This window comes from Zingiber officinale, chromosome 1B, assembly GCF_018446385.1.
Source record: "Zingiber officinale cultivar Zhangliang chromosome 1B, Zo_v1.1, whole genome shotgun sequence".
In the NCBI taxonomy this organism is placed as follows: Eukaryota; Viridiplantae; Streptophyta; class Magnoliopsida; order Zingiberales; family Zingiberaceae; genus Zingiber; species Zingiber officinale.
In genome coordinates, this window is record NC_055986.1 from 14,909,173 (window position 1) to 14,930,587 (window position 21,415).

General features: G+C 41.6%; 2 protein-coding genes across 2 annotated transcripts; one reads left to right on the forward strand and one right to left on the reverse strand.

The window, feature by feature from the left end:
* Positions 1-1,484: 1,484 nt before the first annotated feature.
* Positions 1,485-2,156, reverse strand: LOC122029506 (RING-H2 finger protein ATL80-like). The gene has a single exon (XM_042588550.1). The coding sequence runs from the start codon at positions 2,154-2,156 to the stop codon at positions 1,485-1,487; it is 672 nt and encodes a 223-aa protein (XP_042444484.1).
* A 17,647-nt stretch (positions 2,157-19,803) lies between these two features.
* Positions 19,804-21,083, forward strand: LOC122042501. Its single transcript, XM_042602689.1, has 2 exons — positions 19,804-20,693; positions 20,848-21,083. The coding sequence occupies exons 1-2, from the start codon at positions 20,093-20,095 to the stop codon at positions 20,925-20,927; spliced, it is 681 nt and encodes a 226-aa protein (XP_042458623.1). The 5' UTR covers positions 19,804-20,092; the 3' UTR covers positions 20,928-21,083.
* The last annotated feature ends 332 nt before the right edge of the window (positions 21,084-21,415 follow it).

Here is a 21,415-nt window from a genome sequence, read left to right on the forward strand (position 1 = left end):
CTGCGAAACTCAAAGTTAGGACCAGACAGTCCAAAGGCTGTCAAATCTTGTCGTTCTTTACATATTATTTGACTAAACTAACCTTGTTTTGCAGGAAATTGAAGTTGGCAAACAATGGTGGTCCGGGCGCCTGGAGGTGGTTCGGGCGACCGGAATGTCTTCAACGGCGAATAGCCTTAGGAGGCGCATGGCTAGGTGCTCTAGTGGTCCAAATGCCCGGAGTTGGTCCAGGCGCCCGAACTGCCAAAAGTTGATATGCTCGAACAGTTGTAGGGCAATAACTGACGGAGCTACGTCAAGGTTCGGGCGCCCGGGGGTGGTTCAGGCGCCCAGAGATGGATAATATTTGCAGTTTGAGTTTCGACGAGAGCACGCGATGTCAGCCCTGTGAGGGCACCCGGGGGAGGTTCCAGGTGCTCGAAGTGAGCTATAAAAGGATGATTCAACCAGCATCTCAAAAACAACATTCCGAACAAGTTTCTCTCCTGCGCACTGCTCCAGAAACTACTTTGCTATGCCCAAATGCTGCTCCAACGACCGAAGTCAAGAATCTTCAAAATTTGTAGTTATCGATAACTTTTAATATTTACATCTATATTATAATTCAACTATTCTTTAAATATTCAAATTGATAGTGGATTGTCCAATGAAAACAATCGATGATCGCGAGCCTTAGAGTAGGAATCATCACAGATTTCGAACTAGGTAAAATTAATACTTGTTAGCATTTGTTTTATCTTACTTTCTATTACCACTACGTTTATTCTGTGTTTTCCAAAAAGTGTGAAAAGTCGCGAACTCTATTCACCCCCTCTAGCACAACAATTCTACACAAAGCACTCATTTCATACACCGTGCCTCCGATTTTATGACTTTCAGGTCATACACTATGCCTCCAAGTTCCAAGGTACTTGGATTATACACCGTGCCTACGCTCTCCAAGGCATATCAGTTATACACTGTACCTCCATTCTTTAAAACATTCGGGTCATATACTATACTGACCGACCGAGTTATAAGTGATCATGTCCTCACACCCATGTTCTAATGCATTCAGGTCATACACTGTGCCTTTAAGCACCAAGGTACTCGAGTCATATACCGTACCTCCCAGACTCTTGTACCGTCTGACCAAGTTATAAGCGAACATGTTTTCACGCCTATGTCACAGACTCTTGTATCATTCGATCAAGTTATAAATAAATCTATCCTCATGTATATTTCAAACTCGTGTTATTCGATCGAGTTATAAGTAAAGTAAACCTGTCCTCGCACTTGGCCGTTACTAGAGTTCACACTCATTCGGACGATTTACAGTGTCAAAGATTAATTCATCATCGCCATTATTATATGTTTTACTTTTATCAACCTCTAACACCATTATTATTTACCGCTATAAAATCCTGGATATTCAATAACATCTAATACAAATATCATATCTACATATTCTATTTCTACCCACAGCTAAACAAGCTCAGGCGTAGCTATGAGTGTGTAGGATCAGCGAGAAGGACGTCATCCCCGAAGAGGTAGAGCAGCCGCTCCACGGCCCAGCTTGGCTCCGGCGGCGGCGGAATCGCCGCCCCTCTCCGGTCGACGAGCGGCGCGCGGCAGAGCGGGCAGCTGAGGCGCTCGTCGTGGTCGAGCCACCGGTCGAGGCACCGCTGATGGAACACGTGCCGGCAGCTGCGCAACTCGCGCACGCGGTCCCCGGGCCCCACTCCGCATAGGCACACGGCGCACGTGGCAATCGCTTCCTGATCCGTCGCCAGCTCACCGTAGGAGGCGACGTGGAGGGCCGACCGCACCGCCCGGGCGGCGGCGCGGTGCTGCGCCCTGGCCTCGGCTCCTTTGGCGTCCTCGTCGGGAGAGGAAGAAGAAGAATTAGGCCACCAGGAGGCGTAGAAGGGGACGAGGAACCATTTCAATACAAGAGATAATAAGAGGGCGGCCTCCTTCAGGAAGCGGAGCAGGACAAGACTAGAGCAGCAATAATCCACGGAGACGTTCATCTTTCTTTCTGCCAATAGATCATCAAAGAAGAGAAGAAGAGAGAGGTAAGAGAAGGGAAAGGGGAGGAAATCAGGTGGAAGCGCGGCTGCTCTTATAGAGCAATAGACAGATTGGTAGTGGGAAACAGAGAGGATGTATCTCATGCTGACCCAAGCTCGGGCTCTCTTTTCCTGACTTGCTAACTTTTTCAAAACACTTTAATATATGAAACAGTTGGTGATGGTGACTCTGAACAGCAAGATGGATATGGTGGTCTAAGGAATCAACCAGAGTGCAAAAATATTGCCATCTTTTTAGCTGTATTCCACTTGGATATACATCAGGGAAAATGCATAAACACGATGGAGATGACTTCCTTTTCTTCCCATAAGGATCAGGCACCAGGTCGAATGATCAGATGAACTTTGAACAAAAGTAAACAGAGGTCAGTGTTTGGCAGTCAAAAGGTCATTGCGCATGTTGTGGACCATACTTAGCTTAAGAACACAAGGAAACCGGCAGTTTCTTTGACAGAGAAATCCTGAAGATACTAGACAAAACGTCCAACTAGTGGCACGACGCATGGGAGGTAGATTTGATGGGGGACCAGCATTTAAGATTTAGCTGAGTCAGATTTGCATCATATCCCACTAGATACATAAGGGCGAGGGACAGCACAATTTCCAAAGGATGTGACCCAAACATCAGCAGCATTAAAAGAGATGACAAAGGATATGACATTTCTTAACGGAGGTATGCAAGAGGAACTTGCCAAGCAATATCATTGGCATGGTTGAAAAAGATATTTTTTCCTTTTTTTATTAAGATTCAATTTGTGAATAATAACCTTGCCTTGTGGCCGAAGTCTCCTACCGTCTGACATTAAAGTTAAAAAATAGTAAGATGGTTCCCTCCAAATGCAGCAAAACAGATGGGAGAGTGAACTGAGTCTTCTTAGTAAATTGTAGGCGTGTAAATGAGCTAAATGTGAGCAAAGCTCGATTTGAGTTTAGAGTTGATCGAATTCGAGTTTACTTTGAGGCAGTTTATTTAATATTTCAATTGATATCGAGCTCATTTAATATTAATTTGATAGTTCGTGGAGCCTGTTCGAATTAATATTCGAATTAAGCTAATTCAATATTCTTAGTTATAATTAAGCTAATTCAATATTTTAATTTTTAAAATAATTATTATTTTAAAATTAAATAATAAATTAAGGAGATATTTATGACTAAAATATTTAGATTTTTAGAGGTTAAAGGTTCAAATCTAGCTTGTGAATACTCAAGCTCGGCCATTGAAACGATCTCGACTTGAAATGATAAATTTAAATGAAAAAAACATTTACATATGTTGAAATTCAAACTTTCAACTTTTAACAAATTCAATAAAATACTCTAGCCATAAATACCTTCATAATTTATTATTTAATTTTAAAATAATAATTATTTTAAATATTAAAATATTAAATTAGACAGATTCAAAACCCATCGAACTAATATTAAATGAATTTATGATCGACTTAAATATTAAATGAACTACTTCAAATTTAACTCATGAGAGGGCGCTTAGTTTGGGTAAGGAAATAGGAAAGGATATGAAAATAATTACAAATATTAATAAAATGAGAATAATACTCATACCTTTCATATTATTCAGGAATGGCTCATTCCTCTATTTAGAGGAATGAATCCGTAGATCCCACCTTCATTTCCTCAAACTAAACACAAATTTTATTCTATTTTCATTCCAAACCCTCTAAACAAACAACCCCTCGAGTTTCATCAACTCTCAGCTCGAATCAAGCTTCTGGTCGAGCTACTCGCGAATGATTTAAATCATTTACCCTCCTACAGGATGGCAATGACGCTTATCTTATTACCTTTAAGGCCAGGGAAATTTTTACGAGTGTCGAGCAAGAACAATAACTGCTGGCTGTTGTCCTGACAACACAGCAAAGGCGATGAGGCTTATCAAGGGAGATTTAGCAGGATAAAATTGGAGACATGACATTCCAACTATCTCACATGTAAGAAAACGAGAGCCTGCGCACATAAGCGTTTAATATAAATCAAAAAACAGTACTTGTGACAGATTATATAAAAGTTCAATATCTCATAATTATAATTATACGTCTATAATTTGGTTACAAAATACCCATATATTTCTATTCAAAAAATCACACAATCAAATAAATAAAATCTTCAGAGGTGAATGGAATGTTGATCAAATCGTGATATCCCAGAGGGAGGATGTGCTAAGATAGCTTCTGTGTTAACTAAGTCTTCAGAAGTCCTCTGATCAATGATACCTGCAGCCGACGACCGGATCATTCCGGTCTCTGGTACCCCGAGGCTCGAGATAGATCCAACGAATATATGAGTAACATGCTAATAATATAATCATGAGATAAATGAGGAGTGAGTACGGAAAATGTACCTTGGCCAGGGGCAGCCCCAGATGGGACGCTGCTTGAGTTGTCGCGACCCGGAAGAGCAAGTGACTCGGAGCCGGATGAAGAGTTGGATCTAATGATGCGAAACCGGACGCGGTGGTGCGAAACTGGATGCGACCCCAGCACACAGGGCAGGCTAAGACATTGGCATGTAGGCCGAGAGATACTAGCGGCACGTAGACCGACCGATATATAACACCGACACATAGATCGGGATTCGATCGCAAAGTCAAAACATAATAGTGGTACGAAGAGCGAAACATAGCGGCTCAATGACCTGCACATAGCAATGGCCCGATCTATGCCGGAAGTAGCAACAACGACTGAAGAGGGGCTGGAGTCGGCCGTAGCGACGTCTAAGGGTGGCTGAATGGGTGCCGAGAAGGCGGACAGTGGTGACGGGAGGAGAAGGGCTATGGCGTGCCGAGAGGGAGAAAGGGGGGCGGCTCTGAGGCGGCTCCGGCGAGAGGCGCTGCGCTCCGGCTAGAGGAGAGGAGAGAGAGGGAGAACAGAGGGAGGATGGCGCTGAGGTGGCTCCAGCGAGAGGTGCTCGAGGGCAGCGAGGTCAGTCCAGTGGGGACGGCGTCTTACTGTTGGTGCAATCGACCTCCAAGGTTTTAATGTCAGACAAATATGTTTAAGTATGGAGTTTGATCTAGGGAAGTCCTAGTTGTAAGCTAAGCAAGGGAAGTCCTAGTTGGAGGCTAGGCAAGGAGAGAAATCTCGGTATATCGTGGAAGTCAGGTGGATAGGTCTGGAGGACTTGATCCCTGGGTAGCCGAATACTGAGTCCTAGTTGTAGGCTAGGTAAGGGAAATATCGGTATGTCGTGGAAGCCTGGTGGATAGGTCTGGAGGACTTGATCCCTGGGTAGCCGAATACTGAGTCCTGGTGAGTGAAGTCAGGTTGAGAAAACCCTAGGGGTGGTAACCTTAGGTAACGAGAAGTCTTGGAGGAGTGAACTCCAAGCAAAGTTGATCGGATGGTTTCCGGTCGACCACGCGCGGTCGACCGGATCAACGGATCTCGGTAAATCTAGGGTTAGGTTTATCATTGTTTTCTGTATTACTATTATTGTTGCTGGCTAATATGGTATTGCAGGAAAAGTCTTAGTGGATCAGGCGATCAGACACTGAGCAGACAAAAGACCAAACATGTCTGGAGAATCATGTTTGGCAGGTAAGTTGAGGTATGCAACTAGAAGAGCGACAGTGAGGTCGGGTTCCTAAAGGGAACAACCTAAGGTCGCTGATTCAACTAAAGAAACCGGGAAGGTTTCCAAGTTGAGATCAAGACAGTCCTAACTGTCATACTCATGTATTATATATGACTGTGCTAACCTTTGTGTTGCAGGGATACTTTGCTTAATACTGTGTTGCAGGTTTGGCAGGATCGGTCGACCGAACCAGAGGATCGGTCGACCGAACCAAGATGACTCAGCACAGATCAGTTTAATCAGCAACGATCAGATGCAGAAGGAAAATACACTGATCGGTCGACCGAACCCGAGGATCGGTCGACCGAACCCGAGGATCGGTCGATCGATCCAATCAACATTAAAGCTGCATTAAATCAAGATCATGGCAGATTCTGACGAACAAGGAAAAAGCTTGTTCGGTCGACCGAAAAAGTGGTTCGGTCGACCGAATCATTAAAGACCAGTAAATGCAAAAGATCGAGCCAGCTTCGAATTTCAGCCAGGAAGGAAGGGAGCGGGTTCAGTCGACCGAACAGTAGGATCGGTCGACCGAACCTTCAGTACATCTATAAAATCAGACTCGAAGACAGAGGCCAGGAACAACTTTCTGATCAATTCTTGTGCTACTCTACAAGCTGCTCACGCTACTCATCTTCGTCAGCTCAGCAAGCAACATCGTCCGGAGTACTGACCTAAGCTTCATCTGCAATACATTATTGGTATAATTTAATTAAAGCTTGCTTTGTACTTTTATTTAAGCAAGATAGTAGGGTGTTACTATCTTGCTCCATTGTACGATTCACTTCTTTCGAAGGATTTCGGAAAGAAAGATTATAGTGCTTTGCCCATCGGTGCGGTCAAGGACCGCGGGCCTTCAAGTATGAGTCGAGCTAGGCTCCGAACGAAGTGACCGAATTGTGTCTCTTTCTTATTTCCGCTGCACGACTTTGATTTGAAAGAAAAGAATAGTTTTAAAAGCGCGATATTCACCCCCCCCTCTATCGCTTCAAACAATCTATCAATTGGTATCAGAACCTCGTTAGCTCTGAAATAACTTAACCGTTTTTCAAAGCATTTTAAAACTTTGTTCTTTTCTTTTAGTATATTTGTTTTCTTATCTTTATCTTTCAAGCACTACTAATCCCAAGACGAAAGTCTTGGAAATATTTTGTTCTTTAACTTTTTCTTGCAAGAATGTCGACATCATATCAAGAAGGACAAAGTATCTACGACCCTCCACTGTACGATCAAGTCTACTTCAATTCCTGGAGGCAAATGATGGAATGCTTCGTTGGAAGCAACAGTTTCGACAATTGGATCGCACTAAGACAACCTTCTCGAAACTCAGAATCGAACACAAAGGTAATGAATATGTTGATAGATATTTTGCCTAATGAAGTCTTGTGTCAATTAGAAGGTTACAAGAACGCATTCGAGATGTGGACCAAATTGATCAAGCTTCACGAGACTCCGTCAAGGCTAGAAGATCAAGACAAAAGTGAGTTCGAATCCGAGTCTGAATCCGCAGAGCTATCCTCAGAGCTAGATCTAGAAGAACAAGACCAAATCAACCTCATCGCACTAGTGGCTGAGGAGGAGGCTAATGGATTCGAACTCGAGTCAGAACAAGTGTCCAAACCTGAACCTAAGCCCAACCAAATGTTCGAGCCTGAATTTGAAGTGGCAATGATCAAGTGGGAGAATCCTAATGAGGATTCAAAAGGTAATATTTTAAATTCAAAATTTAAAGAGCACATAACATGTTTTAGTTGCAGAGAAAAAGGACATTACAAAAATAAATGGCCGATGAACCAATCCGCACAACCGGATGCAAAGGAGGAGCCTAAGCCTAGAGTCCGGAAAAGGAAGGACCACATCGAATGTTTCAAGTGAAAAAAGATGGGACACTACAAATCTCAATGCCCAGAGAGAAGACCCAAGGATTCAGGGGGACCTAGTATGGTAAATAAATTTAAATTATATGAAAATTTGCATGCTTTATATTTTTCTTGTTTGAATTGTAATATGAAATTAAAAATGCATGAAAATCCAACATTAAAATTACTTAACAAAAATAATCTAGCTAATAAAAACTTAATTAATTCAAATATAACTAAAATTGACCAAATCAACCAAAAACATAATCAAGACCCCGATTCAGTTAATCAAAGTTTATTTATTCAAGATAATTTGAATTTAAATCAAAATAATAATTATCTAGAATTAAATAACAATAAACATAATTTAACAAAAAAATTAAATAAAAATAAGAAACTAAACTATAAATCAAAGTTTAGAAAATTAGAAAAACAAAATAATGTTTTGAAAAACAAAATTAATATATTAGAAAACATTATTAATAATCTAGATTTAAGTTATAAATCAAAACCAAATCTAAAACAAAATCTCCACAAACCTAATTATAATCATGTACCTTTTAATTATGGAACATAATAATAATAATAATAATAATAATAATAATAATAATAACAATAATAATAACAATAATAAAAATGATAATAATAACAATAATAAAAATAATAATAAAACAACAACAACAACAACAATAATAATAATAATAATAACAATAACTTAATAAAAATAATAATATACAACAACAACATCAACAACACAAACAATTTGTATTATGCATGACTTATTTGAATTGTTTGAATTGTTTGAATTGTCATGATCATGCATACTTAACTGCTATATAACATGTTATTCATCTTTTCTTAATTTAGAACGGTTAGATGAAAAAGGTTTACCAAACCCTAACAACATAGCACCGGAATGGATTGGGATGATAGTACGTCAAGAAAACTTTGTCGAAGGCATGTCTAGGCTGAATATGGAATTCTACCTGGTGCACTAGACTTAGTGGATCTGACCGAAGCTACCCCAGTTAAACATGGGCTAGTTAGACCAAAATTTAGTATTAAGTTTTTTGGGCAGGAACAGTTTGGAAAGTCTTCAGCAAGTGATCTAATGATATTCAAGTAGGTCATATGCCTCGCCACTGAACTGAAACTTATCCTTAGGATGTCTGCTTGATTAACCTAAAGCTAAGTTTGAATCTAACATGGGTTCAATAACCTCTTTCAATAAATTTAAATTAATTCAAACTTAACTCAATTAAATTCAAACTTAATTCAAACCTAATTAAATTCAAACTTAATTCAAATCTAACTCAAACTTAATTAAATTCAAACTTAATTAATTCAAATTCAAACTAAATCAATTCAAACTTAACTCAATTAAATTTAAACTTAATTAATTCAAATCCAAACTTAATTAATCTAAATTCAAACTAAATCAATTCAAACTTAACTCAACTAAATTTAAAACTTAATTAAAATTATTTTAAAACTTAATTAAAATTATTTTAAAACTTAATTAAAAGTATTAAAATAATCAAAATTATTTTAAAACTTAATTAAAATTATTTTAAAACTTAATTAAAAGTATTAAAATAATCAAAATTATTTTAAAACTTAATTAAAAGTATTAAAATTATAAAAATTATTTTAAATCTTAATTAAAATTATTTTAAAACTTAATTAAAAGTATTAAAATTATCAAAATTATTTTAAATCTTAATCAAAATTATTTTAAAACTTAATTAAAATTATTTTAAAATTTAATTAAAAGTATTTTAAAACTTAATTAAAATTATTTTAAAATTTAATTAAAAGTATTTTAAAACTTAATTAAAATTATTTTAAAATTTAATTAAAATTATTTTAAAACTTAATTAAAATTATTTTAAAATTTAATTAAAATTATTTTAAAACATAATTAAAATTATTTTAAAACTTAATTAAAATTATTTTAAAACTTAATTAAAATTATTCTAAAACTTAATTAAAATTATTTTAAAACTTAATCAAAATTATTTTAAAACTTAATCAAAATTATTTTAAAACTAAATTAAAATTATTCTAAAACTTAATTAAAATTATTTTAAAACTTAATCAAAATTATTTTACAACTTAATTTAAATTATTTTACAACTTAATTAAAATTATTCTAAAACTTAATCAAAATTATTTTAAAACTTAATCAAAATTATTTTAAAACAACTTTAAAATAAAACTAAATTAATTAACCCTAATCAATGACTAATAGACATAATCTTTAATGACTATAATCAATAAATTAATTTAACTTTAATATTAAATCAATTATTAATAACACTAACTTAATTAAATTAAATTAACTTAACTTAATTCTTAATGAATTTCAACTTTAAATCTTAACCTTAATCATCAAAAGTACTTTAAACTTAAACAAAATTTAATTATAAAATTTATAATCAAATTTTTAATCCCTAATTATTAATAATACTAAATTCAATTGAAACTAGCCTTTAAATTATGTTTAAATCAATCAATAATCTAGCAACTATTAAAAACAATTCTTAACCAAATCCACTTAATACCTTTACAATTTCTAAACTAAAATTCAATTAATTCACAAAATAAATGTTATCATCTATTTCACTTACAATAATCAAAGTTTAACTAAAATTTAATTTAAATTTCAACAAACTCAAAATCAATAGTCATCTTACACAATTATAGGATTACTATACTTGAAAACTTAGAATGGGTGAGACGCTAAGAAAATTAAAATTTTAAATCATTTTAAAATTATTTTGAAAACTTGTAAATCTATTTTCTTAAGAAAATATTTTTCAAATCTTGATTAATGATTGATTGGGTGTATATAAATTATTCATCGCCTAAGTCTTTAGAACCTTAAGTCAATCATCATCCTTAGATACACATAGAAATGTCTTCCTTGTGAGTAACAAGGATATCTAAAAGGAGTGTATGATTAAGAGGGAGAGACTTGACTGAAGGAAATATTTTTAAAAAATCTTGCTTTTGAAACATTAAAAAATTGCTTGATAAAACTTCTTTACAAATATTTTTGAAAATTATCTTTAAAATCTCTTAATCAAATTATTTTTGAAAGATATCTTTACCTACTTATTTAAAGAAATCTGGTTTTGAAATTAACTTAAAAATATTTTTTGAAAAATTGTTTACAAAACTCAAAATACTATCTTTTAAATCTAGCTCAAGCATTATCTTTTCAAAATCATATTCTTCAAACTTTTTGAAAACTTTCTGAAAAATCATAGTTTCCAAAATACTTTGAATATTCCTTGAAAATAAAATTTTACTTAGAGAATTCCTTTGAGAATTTCCTTGAAAATTACTTGAAAATATTTTTTGACCTCAAATTTAACAAGGATGCTTGATAAAAACTCTTTCCAAATATTTTTGAAAAGTATTCTTGAAAGAAATTCTGAGAAATTTTTGCAAACATTAAAACTTCTATATCATGGTTTTGCAAAAATACTTTAAGTCTTGAAATACTTTTTGAGAGATTTTACTTAGTGCATTCTTCAAAATTATTTTGAAAAAGATACTGCAAATTTACTCAATTTTTTAATGGAATGAGGCTTTTTCAAAATCTCTATGACTTGTTTTTGAAAACTCTATTATACATCAAATGGGTGAGGGAATACCTTAGACATATCTTGAAACTATTTAAAAGTATTCCATCATTGTTGGTGCAAAACTTAGGGATCCTTAGCAATTAAAGCCATTTATGAGGAGTTCTTTTTGTTGTATGACAAAAGGGGGAGAAGAAGGGTTTAAGTTAGAAATCTAAATCTTTTTGAATTGACCTAACTTAAACATATTTGTCAAACATCAAAAATGGGAAGATTGTTGGTGTAATCGACCTCCAAGGTTTTAATGTCAGACAAATATGTTTAAGTATGCTTAAGTATGTTTAAGTATGGAGTTTGATCTAGAGAAGTCCTAGTTGTAGGCTAGGCAAGGGAAGTCCTAGTTGGAGGCTAGGCAAGGAGAGAAATCTCGATATATCGTGGAAGCCAGGTGGATAGGTCTGGAGGACTTGATCCCTGAGTAGCCGAATACTGAGTCCTAGTTGTAGGCTAGGTAAGGGAAATCTCGGTATGTCGTGGAAGCCTGGTGGATAGGTCTGGAGGACTTGATCCCTGGGTAGCCGAATACTGAGTCCTGGTGAGTGAAGCCAGGTTGAGAAAACCTTAGGGGTGGTAACCTTAGGTAACGAGAAGTCTTGGAGGAGTGAACTCTAAGCAAAGTTGATCGGATGGTTTCCGGTCGACCGCGCGCGGTCGACCGGATCAACGGATCTCGGTAAATCTAGGGTTAGGTTTATCATTGTTTTCTGTATTACTATTATTGTTGCTGGCTAATATGGTATTGCAGGAAAAGTCTTAGTGGATCAGGCGATCAGACACTGAGCAGACAAAAGACCAAACATGTCTGGAGAATCATGTTTGGCAGGTAAGTTGAGGTATGCAACTGGAAGAGCGACAGTGAGGTCGGGTTCCTAAAGGGAACAGCCTAAGGTCGCTGATTCAACTAAAGAAACCGGGAAGGTTTCCAAGTTGAGATCAAGACAGTCCTAACTGTCATACTCATGCATTATATATTACCGTGCTAACCTTTGTGTTGCAGGGATACTTTGCTTAATACTGTGTTGCAGGTTTGGCAGGATCGGTCGACCGAACCAGAGGATCGGTCGACCGAACCAAGATGACTCAGCACAGATCAGTTTAATCAGCAACGATCAGATGCAGAAGGAAAATACACTGATCGGTCGACCGAACTCGAGGATCGGTCGACCGATCCAATCAACATTAAAGCTGCATTAAATCAAGATCATGGCAGATTCTGACGAACAAGGAAAAAGCTTGTTCGGTCGACCGAAAAAGTGGTTTGGTCGACCGAATCATTAAAGACCAGTAAATGCAAAAGATCGAGTCAGCTTCGAACTTCAGCCAGGAAGGAAGGGAGTGGGTTCGATCGACCGAACAGTGGGATCGGTCGACCGAACCTTCAGTACATCTATAAATTCAAACTCGAAGACAGAGGCCAGGAACAATTTTCTGATCAATTCTTGTGCTACTCTGCAAGCTGCTCACGCTACTCATCTTCGTCAGCTCAACAAGCAACATCGTCCGGAGTACCGACCTAAGCTTCATCTGCAATACATTGTCGGTATAATTTAATTAAAGATTGCTTTGCACTTTTATTTAAGCAAGATAGTAGGGTGTTACTATCTTGCTCCATTGTACGATTCACTTCTTTCCAAGGATTTCGGAAAGAAGGATTATAGTGCTTTGCCCATCGGTGCGGTCAAGGACCGCGGGCCTTCAAGTAGGAGTCGAGCTAGGCTCCGAACGAAGTAACCGAATTGTGTCTCTTTCTTATTTCCGTTGCACGACTTTGATTTGAAAGAAAAGAATAGTTTTAAAAGTGCGATATTCACCCCCCCCCTCTATCGCTTCAAACGATCTATCACTTACGACGTGTGATGGTGGCGTGGAGGAGAGGAGGAGTGGCAGCTAGCGGCAGACCCCGGCGAGGAGCCTCGTGTGAGGGGGCTGGCAGCGGAAGAGGGAGCAGCCGAAGTCGGCCTTTGCGAGGAGCATGAGAGGGAGGAAGCTAATGACCTCGCGACGGTGTGCAAGTATGTAGCAGAGGAGGAGGTGGTGACTGGAGGGAGAAAAGGGGGGCCGCCGATGGCTGACGGCGAGGAGCGTGAGAATGAGGAAGAGGCTTCTTGGCAACAACCCCCCTCCACAAACCAAGCCCCCTCTCTTTTGCTATAGTGTTCTCCCTCTTAAGCCCTAGTTAGCTATTGACCAAAATGCCCTCCCCTCTCCTTCAAATTTCTTCTTTGCCCTCAACCTATATCCACATCAATATATATATATATATATATATAGAAAAGAAGTGAAAGATATATATAGTTTTTTTGTGAATGACATTTTAGTTTTACATTAGAAGTTTTACATGTATTCATGATGTAAATAAATGTATGGAAAGAGACTCTCTCTCATACATGGGTACACAGGGGGGGTTACAAATCCAGGACTCGGATTGTACTGAACCAAATTAACTCGTGTGCGAACACGACCTACGCACGCCAAATGTCGGACCAGTTTGGGCAAAATTTACTCATGTAGAACAATAACATTTTGCCACATAAATCTTTTTGCTACTTATTTAAGTGTGTAGTAGATATCTTAAATTAAGGATTAATGTAGAATGTAAATGGTCGAGTGAAACGTGGTTGTTTCATTCCTGGGTGAATAATGATCATTAATTGATCATTAATGTTGCTCATTGGTCTGAGCTTCTATATAAGGAGGTCGTGATCTCAGACAACATACACACTGACAAAAGCTCTCCACCTCTGTTCCCCTCCTCTCTGTCATGCATCTTTTGCTCGACGGATTACCCATGGTAGCAGTCAAGTACCTCTCAACTCGCTGTGATAACAAGCGATGGGTGCGCATCACGGTTAATCGTTGTATCCTAGGAAACAGACGACCCGATAAAATCGTAAAGAACAGCCGGAGGTGGGGTGAATCTATTTCAAGGAAATTACGTCAGTCGCAGGCCTCGGCCTCTTCGTCTGCTCGGCTTCTCGCCCATCCGGTTGTATGTTCGCTTGACCGTTCACTCACTCGGCCTCTTCGTTCATTCGGCCTCTTCGTTCGCAAGGACACTTGCTCGCTAGTCCGCTCGGCAGCACGCCCATTCGGCCGCACACTCGCTTGGCCGCTCATTCGCTTAGCCTCTTCGCTCGCTTGACCTCTTCGTTCACTCGCCTACACGCCCTTCCAGCCGCACGCTCGCTCGGTCGCTCACTTGCTCGGCCTTTTCGTTCGTTCGATTGCACACTTGCTCAATCGCTCACCCGCTCAACCTCTTCGTTCGCTGAGCTGCTCACTCGATCGTCCTCTCTACCCACTCGGTTGATCTGCCTGCCCGACCGCACTACCCGATCGACTGTTCTACTGGTTGGGCACTTGGCCTAATCGATCTATTCTACTGCTCTGCTCACTCGGCCGCACTATCCAGTCGACCGCTTCGCTCGTTGGGCTATCTCCACTGCTCGGCTGATCTGCCAGCTCTGCCACATGTCAACTTTGCTTCACGACCCGCTCAATCGATCCGACCACTCCGCCAATCTACGGTCCATATTCCACACTTGGAAAACAATTAGCCCCCGCTAGCAACATGAGATTATCAATTCATGTCATCTTAACATATAAGTAGATTTAATTTGATGTATTTAAATTCGGCTAATTCCTAAAATCTCTAGCATATTGTTTGTCAAATAATCTTGAAATAGACTTTGATTCTATTGAGATGGTCACATAACAAAGTGTTGAGATGCAATAGACTCAACACATGAAGGCCCCCTCCACCCCGATTGGAACTGTGTTAATCAATCACGAAGAAAAATCAGAGAACTTCAGTGGACTGAACTTCAAGAGGTGGCAACAAAAGATGCTCTTCTACTTGACCACTCTCAATCTAGCTCAGTTCTTGACCGAGGACCCTCTCAAGCGTGCTGAGGATGAGTGCAGTAAAGACATGGACTCATTCTGAGTTCCTTTGCCGAAATTACATTCTCAATTGCCTTGTCGACTCACTGTACACTGTGTATAGTATGAAGAGAATGGATAAGGAGCTGTGGGAGTCTCTGGATAAGAATTACAAGATAGAGGATGCTGGCCTCACTCAAGATAGTCCAGGGCATCGTCAGGCAGAGCGGTAGTGAGCTTGTCCCGGCTTATGACATTACCGGTTAGATCGGCCGGCAGATGGTCTCCCTCGCGGAGTTGGTCGATCGTCCCATCGATGGCCAAATCAAAGAGGCGTAGAGCCTGGTTGGCAACTCTATCATTAAAAGCGTTCGAACGGATGTGACTTGCTTCTTAGCCTCAAACCTACTCAACTTGGCCTCCTGATAGGTCTTCATGGCTACTCGGGAGGCCTCCAGCTCATCCTTCATGGTTTTTAGCTCGTCGTCTTTGGTGGATAGGTGGCCACAAAGCGTCGTTTCTTCGGCCGACCGGCTGTGCCGCTCGGCGACTTGGAAGTCCTCAACTTCCTTAAACTTTTGGGCGAGGGCCTAGGCCTCTTTATTCTTCTCGTTGAGGTCAGCGATGACCCGGTTCTTCCACGCGTTGGCCGACTCGATCTTATTATCAAAAGTGACGACATGTTTATTGAGTCGCTCCAACATAGTGGCCTGCCCGATGCTCTTGGCCCGTTCGGCGTCAAGCAGTTTGTCGCTCTTCTCCAGAGCGGCCCGCAGCTTGGCCACCTCGGCGTCTGTATGTTCCTGAGCGGCGGAGAATTAGCCGCTACACTCCTTTAATTGCTTCACCTCCTCTTCCAAAAATGTGAGCCTGTGGCACATAGCCAAACTCTCCACCCAGTATTGCAGATGAACAATAAAAGGTCAGCGTCAATTGGAGGTAATGTAAAAAGGTACAATACAGGGAATACTCACCCCAGTGGACATCTAGGTGTGACTGTTCGCAAACGTGCCCAGAGGCATCATTGTCGCACGAGCTCGTGTATCCTCCCAGATCTTAGCGAGTGGCCCCTGGATGATGATCTGGTGCTCGGGGCCTCGAGACCTGGCACTCGACTCACTATATTCTTTTTGTGGGCGGGTGGAGGATCGCCGTGATATGGCACTGGCCGCTCGGGGCCGATTGAGCTGAGATCGCCTGGTCGGACGGTCGGAAAGAGGATGCCGGACTGTTTTACCTTTGAGGGCTTTGAAGGTCACTGTCAGTGCGGCAAGAGTTTCCTGCAGTAGATCAGCTAAGGAGGGTGTCCGATCAGACGACACGGAGGCCACCATTTCTTGAATCGGAGTCGGGGTCGAAGTTTCAACCCGCTCGGCAGACTGCGCACCTGATGTAACGGAGCGCAATGAGGGCTCTGCTTGGTGCCTCTTGCGCCTATTCAGTGGTTCGTCAGATGAGGCCGAGCCCGACGGTTCCTCAACTGGGATGATCGGACGCCGCTCGGATGGTGGCTGTGAGCCCGTGGTCGCTTCTCCGCTTGGCTCATGGTTGGCCTTTCCCCCGCTCACCAAGATGGGTGTCGCATCACTCTCATCCTGGGGCTCTTCATGAGAGCCAATCGGCTACAGGTCGCGGCTCAACAGTTCTTTAACATATGTCGCATTGATCAAGGCATCCTTGAGCTTCGCCCTGCCGACCAGACGTGCTTGCATCATGACTTCGGCTGTAAAAGAGATAGAGAAATTAGTTAGCATCAAAGGAAGAATTAAAGGAGCTTCATACCTAGGCTAGTTGGCAGCCGGATGCGGATCGGGCATAAGCCAAAGATATAGAGGACGCCTTCCAGCAATAACTTGTTGATGTCGTACTTCTGATCAGACAACATCGAAGCTGCATTCTGGTAGTCTGATCGGCTCTTGTAGCTTTTCAAGGGACGTTGAGGCGCCACTTCGAGCTGCCAGGGGTCGGGAACTCTGGCCGCTCGGGAAGGCTTATGAAGAAAAAATATTCTTTCCAATGCTTGTTGGAGGTCGGCATCTTGTTGAAGAAAACTAAACCGACTCGAGACTAGAAGAGGAAAGTCCCCGGATTGGACAGTTTGGGATAGTAAAAATAGTGGAAGACCCGAGGAGTAAGGGGGCCGGGGATGTCGTGCAGACGAGACAAAACAACGACACCGAACAATAGTCGGAAGGAGTTCGGCACAAGCTGAGAAAGGAAAATACGAAAATATTTGCAAACTGTGGGAATGAAGGGATGAAGGGGAAACTGCAGACCAGCGATAAACTGATCTCGGAAGAAATAAATGTCGGTCGGCGGAGAGTTGGGTCGATCGGATAGAGAAGGCAAAATAATCTGATGATCTGAAGGAATTTCGAATACATCTCTCAATGTCTCAGCATCGCCTCCATCGAACCTACACTCCATGGATGTGTACCAGAATCCAGGGACAGAGGTAGACGGTTGCGAAGAACTTGCCATCGCGAGAACAAAACCGAAAAGGAGGTTGAGGGGAAGAAATGCAATCGAAGAGGGAAGAAGCTACTGGAATATCATCGGAATTCGAGAAGAAAGACCGAAAAGCTTCAAGAAAGGGGCGATTGGAAGGAAGTTTACTGGGAAGGAGGTCGTCGGAGAACGAAGGGCGCACAGGAATAGAGAAGATCGTCGGAGGACGAAGAACGCGTCGCCGGAAGCACTCGAGGAAGACTGCGAAGGAAGCGATGCGGTGGGCTTATAAACTTCAGGGTCGGTCGACCGGAGCTGTCCGATTTAGGTCACGAAAGCCAAGGCAGTGATCGGGCTGTCGAATTCAAACTATCAAATGTCACATCAATACCTTGTCATGTCAGGCGTACGACGACACCGAGCATGACATGTGGCGCATCACCACGGGGCGGCAATTAATGAAGGCGTGGGAGTGTGCTCAGCCTTAATGAGCGGAGATTTGCATGATTTCTAAGAAATCAGGATGATGTCAGCCTGGCTCGCGCTCGCCCGAGACAACCCAAGGAGAATTTTTACAAGTGCGAACCTTCGTCGTGCCAGTCGGATCGAGGGAACATACCTATGCTCGAACGACAAGCTTCAACAGGTCGATCGGCGAGGGTCGGTCTTATCCCGATCGATCGGAAACCACACAGTGCCGAAGTCCGATCAGGAGGAAACCTACTCAGACAATTGTCTAGTCAGTCGGACTATAGCCTCATTCGACTAGATTTGAGGGAGAGGTTTGTGATGCGGTGATGATGAAGGGCCCCACTCCGCTGCCACGGTGGAGGTCAAAGTTAAGATGGTCAACGAGTGGAAGGCATCGGCTGGTTGGGTGAAACGTGCCCCGACCGGGGAGAAGGTCCCGACCCGTCATCAACTTTGACACAGGGAGCATTCAAACAACCGACGCTCAAGGGAGAACGACGCGCAGAAGCTGAGCCGAGCGGCCACCCCGCTCGGCCAGCCAGCGAAGTCTGGCATCGGGAGAGTTCAACTTCGGATGAGCGGCTACCCTGCTTGGCCTGACAACAGACACGACATCAGCCGAGCACGCGGACAGTGGACTTCCAGCCGAGCGGCTATCTCACTCGGCTCGACAACGGACAACACGTGGACAGTGGAATTCCGGTTGGGCGGCTATTCCGCTCGGCCAAGCAGCAGACATAGCAAACTATCTTTTGACATCCTTTTGAAAGCTAGTGTCGTTGATAGGCGGCATGGGCAGACAAAGGATCGTACGACAGAAGCTTCCACTGTCACTTCAGATATATGCTTGACTTGTTAAGGTACTGTGTCAAGGACACTTTACTGACAAGTCTTTTCAGGGGAAGTTTCGAGATGTGTGCTCACCTAGGGAAGTATGCATGCGCGCTACCGAAGCTTTATATAAAGGGGGAGTCCAAGTTTCAACGAAGGTATGTAATATTTCACTGTTGCGCTACATTCTTCTTGTTGCTCCGCTTATTGCTTCTTCTTCTTCTTCTTCTTCTTCTTCGTCGTCGGAGACTGACTTGAGCGTCGGAGGACCATCGCCAGAGATCCCTTCCCTGGCTCGACACTGACATCATTTATGTTACAAATCGAAGCGAAATTCATAAAAGATCAACATGAATGCTATATCCCAACATCCATCTCATCGATTTTCGGATCGAATCAATAATCCTTAATAGTGACTTAGTGTTACTGCGCTGTCAGCAATTATTTAGTCACTGCTTGCTGGTATGAGATCAAATCATTTAAAACTGCTATTCTGTGTAATCGAACTATTAAACTATGTGCCAACTACTTTTGTAGTTAGACTATGAACCATGTGACATTTTCCATGATGTCTGCCTCTGGATGCTACTAATGTATTGTGAAGTTGTTGCCCCAATGTTTTGTGAAGTTGTTGCAGTCAAAAACATATTATTTGTGACTATTACTCTTAAGCGTATCATTTTATAGACTTATTATTGGTGTATAAATACACAAAAGTAACACAATTGTGCTTCCCTTATCACAATTCGCGGCGGGTGTCCTGCTCAAATTGTCCACATGCAATGCTGCCGTTACATAGACTCCTTTCGTTGAGTGTCCTTAATAGAATTAAAAATCTTATTTAAAAATCCCTACATAAAATTTTGTATTTACTACTTGCTATGCAACCTTGCTAACAAAACATTATTAGTATGTGGGCCGCGGGGTGAGTCGACCACGTTATTATAAAACTAGATAGTTTAGTAAGTTGAGTTTCTCCGTAAACTAACCACAAATATTTATTGCCTAATAACAGATGCCTTCTCGATGAGATCATGTCAATAAGAGCAATGAAACAAGCCAGGTGAGTGGTGGGCATTGCATGTCGGAGCACTCATGCCCATCACCACCGCTTCAAACCCAACGCCCTCACCTTCCGAGCTCCAATTCGTCCCTTCTCCATCGTCATTCCGCGGACACCCTCGTTTCCCCTCCTTCCCTTCCTCATCCCACCGATGCTTACCGCGTGAATTATCCCATGTAGCTGCAAAGCCACGGGGAGAAGACGACCCATTCCGCTGCAGGAATGGATAGGCGTAAGGAAGAAGTGGATTGCTTATTGCGGGAGGCCGAGGAGGGGAAGGAGGCGGCTGAATTTCCCGACGAGCGTTCCCTGATGAGGCAGCCGAGTGGTGCCATCGGAGACGGCGCGACGGACGGATCCGAGGGAGGGAACAAGAGGAAGAAGAAGCTGACGAAGCAGCTTTCGATGCAAGAGACGACGAGGGAGGCCAGATGGGAGAAGCGGCGGCGGCAGATTCTGGAGAAACGGCAGCGGCTGGTGGCGGTAGAGGAGGAAGAGAAAGTGGCGGCGGTGGAGGAGAAAGAGGAGGAGGGAGAGGGCAAGGGGAGGAGAGTGAGGTCCAGGTTGAGGAGCCTGACGGACGAGGACTTGGACGAGTTGAAGGGGTGCATCGAGCTTGGCTTCGGGTTCAGTGAGGAGGAGGGCGGTCATGACCTCCGCCACACGTTGCCGGCGCTCGACCTCTACTTCGCCGTCAACCGTCTGCGGAATTGCTCGTCGAGCTCCGGTTTCTCGACCGATACCTCGTCGCCGCCCGCACTGAGCCCCCGGAGCAATGACGGCAGCTCCAGTTCCGGCGACTCCTGGAAAATATGCAATCTTGGTATTAAAAAAAGGAAAAAAATCATCACTTTTTTCTGTAAATTTAACGCTTAAAAAGCCTCTCGCATCGATCGTCCACAAAGCTAGCTAGATTTTTTTTACTAAACCAAATTGGATCTGTAATGACCTTTTGCTGTATTGATTTGGTAAAACAGGGGACGATCCGCTGCTAGTGAAGACGAGGCTAAGGCACTGGGCGCAGGCCGTGGCTTGTTCTCTCCGGCAAAGCTGCTAATTAATATGCAAGCAACAGACTCAAGCTCCTACTTCATAACAAGAGCAGAAAGCTAGTGGTCACTCTTACCTCAGTGTTCGATGTATGTATCATCGGTTGTAAATTGTCGATCCTGCTATCCACTTCCATTGTTCTTCAATCTATACGCTTCCATTCCGTTTCTGCTCTTCACTTCTTCTTCCATTTTTTTTTTCCTGAGTTTGTATTTTACAGTGTCATTACAACGAACACGGGGGCATACTGAGTAAAAAAGGATTTGAAAATATAAAACTTTTTGGAGTCGAGCAGAGACAAATACCACTGTGTTTAAGGATCAAACAATGTCAATCGTTTAACTTAGCTTTCAGCAAGAAAACTAAATAAGATAGCAAATAATCAACCAATTAAACCTGATTACCCATCAGCAACACGAAGAAAATTGCATTCTTTTGATTATAAAATTGCATTCTTTTTAGGATCGGACTCCCCTATAAATTTTATAAAATATG

What these genes read in the sequence shown, in the direction of transcription:
- LOC122042501 (XM_042602689.1), top strand. Translation starts at nt 20,093, where the DNA reads ATGGATAGGCGTAAGGAAGAAGTGGATTGCTTATTGCGGGAGGCCGAG. An exon ending in CTGGAAAATATGCAATCTTG is followed by an intron (nt 20,694 to 20,847) that starts GTATTAAAAAAA and finishes TTGGTAAAACAG; the next exon opens with GGGACGATCCGCTGCTAGTG.
- LOC122029506 (XM_042588550.1), bottom strand. Translation starts at nt 2,156, where the DNA reads ATGAGATACATCCTCTCTGTTTCCCACTACCAATCTGTCTATTGCTCT.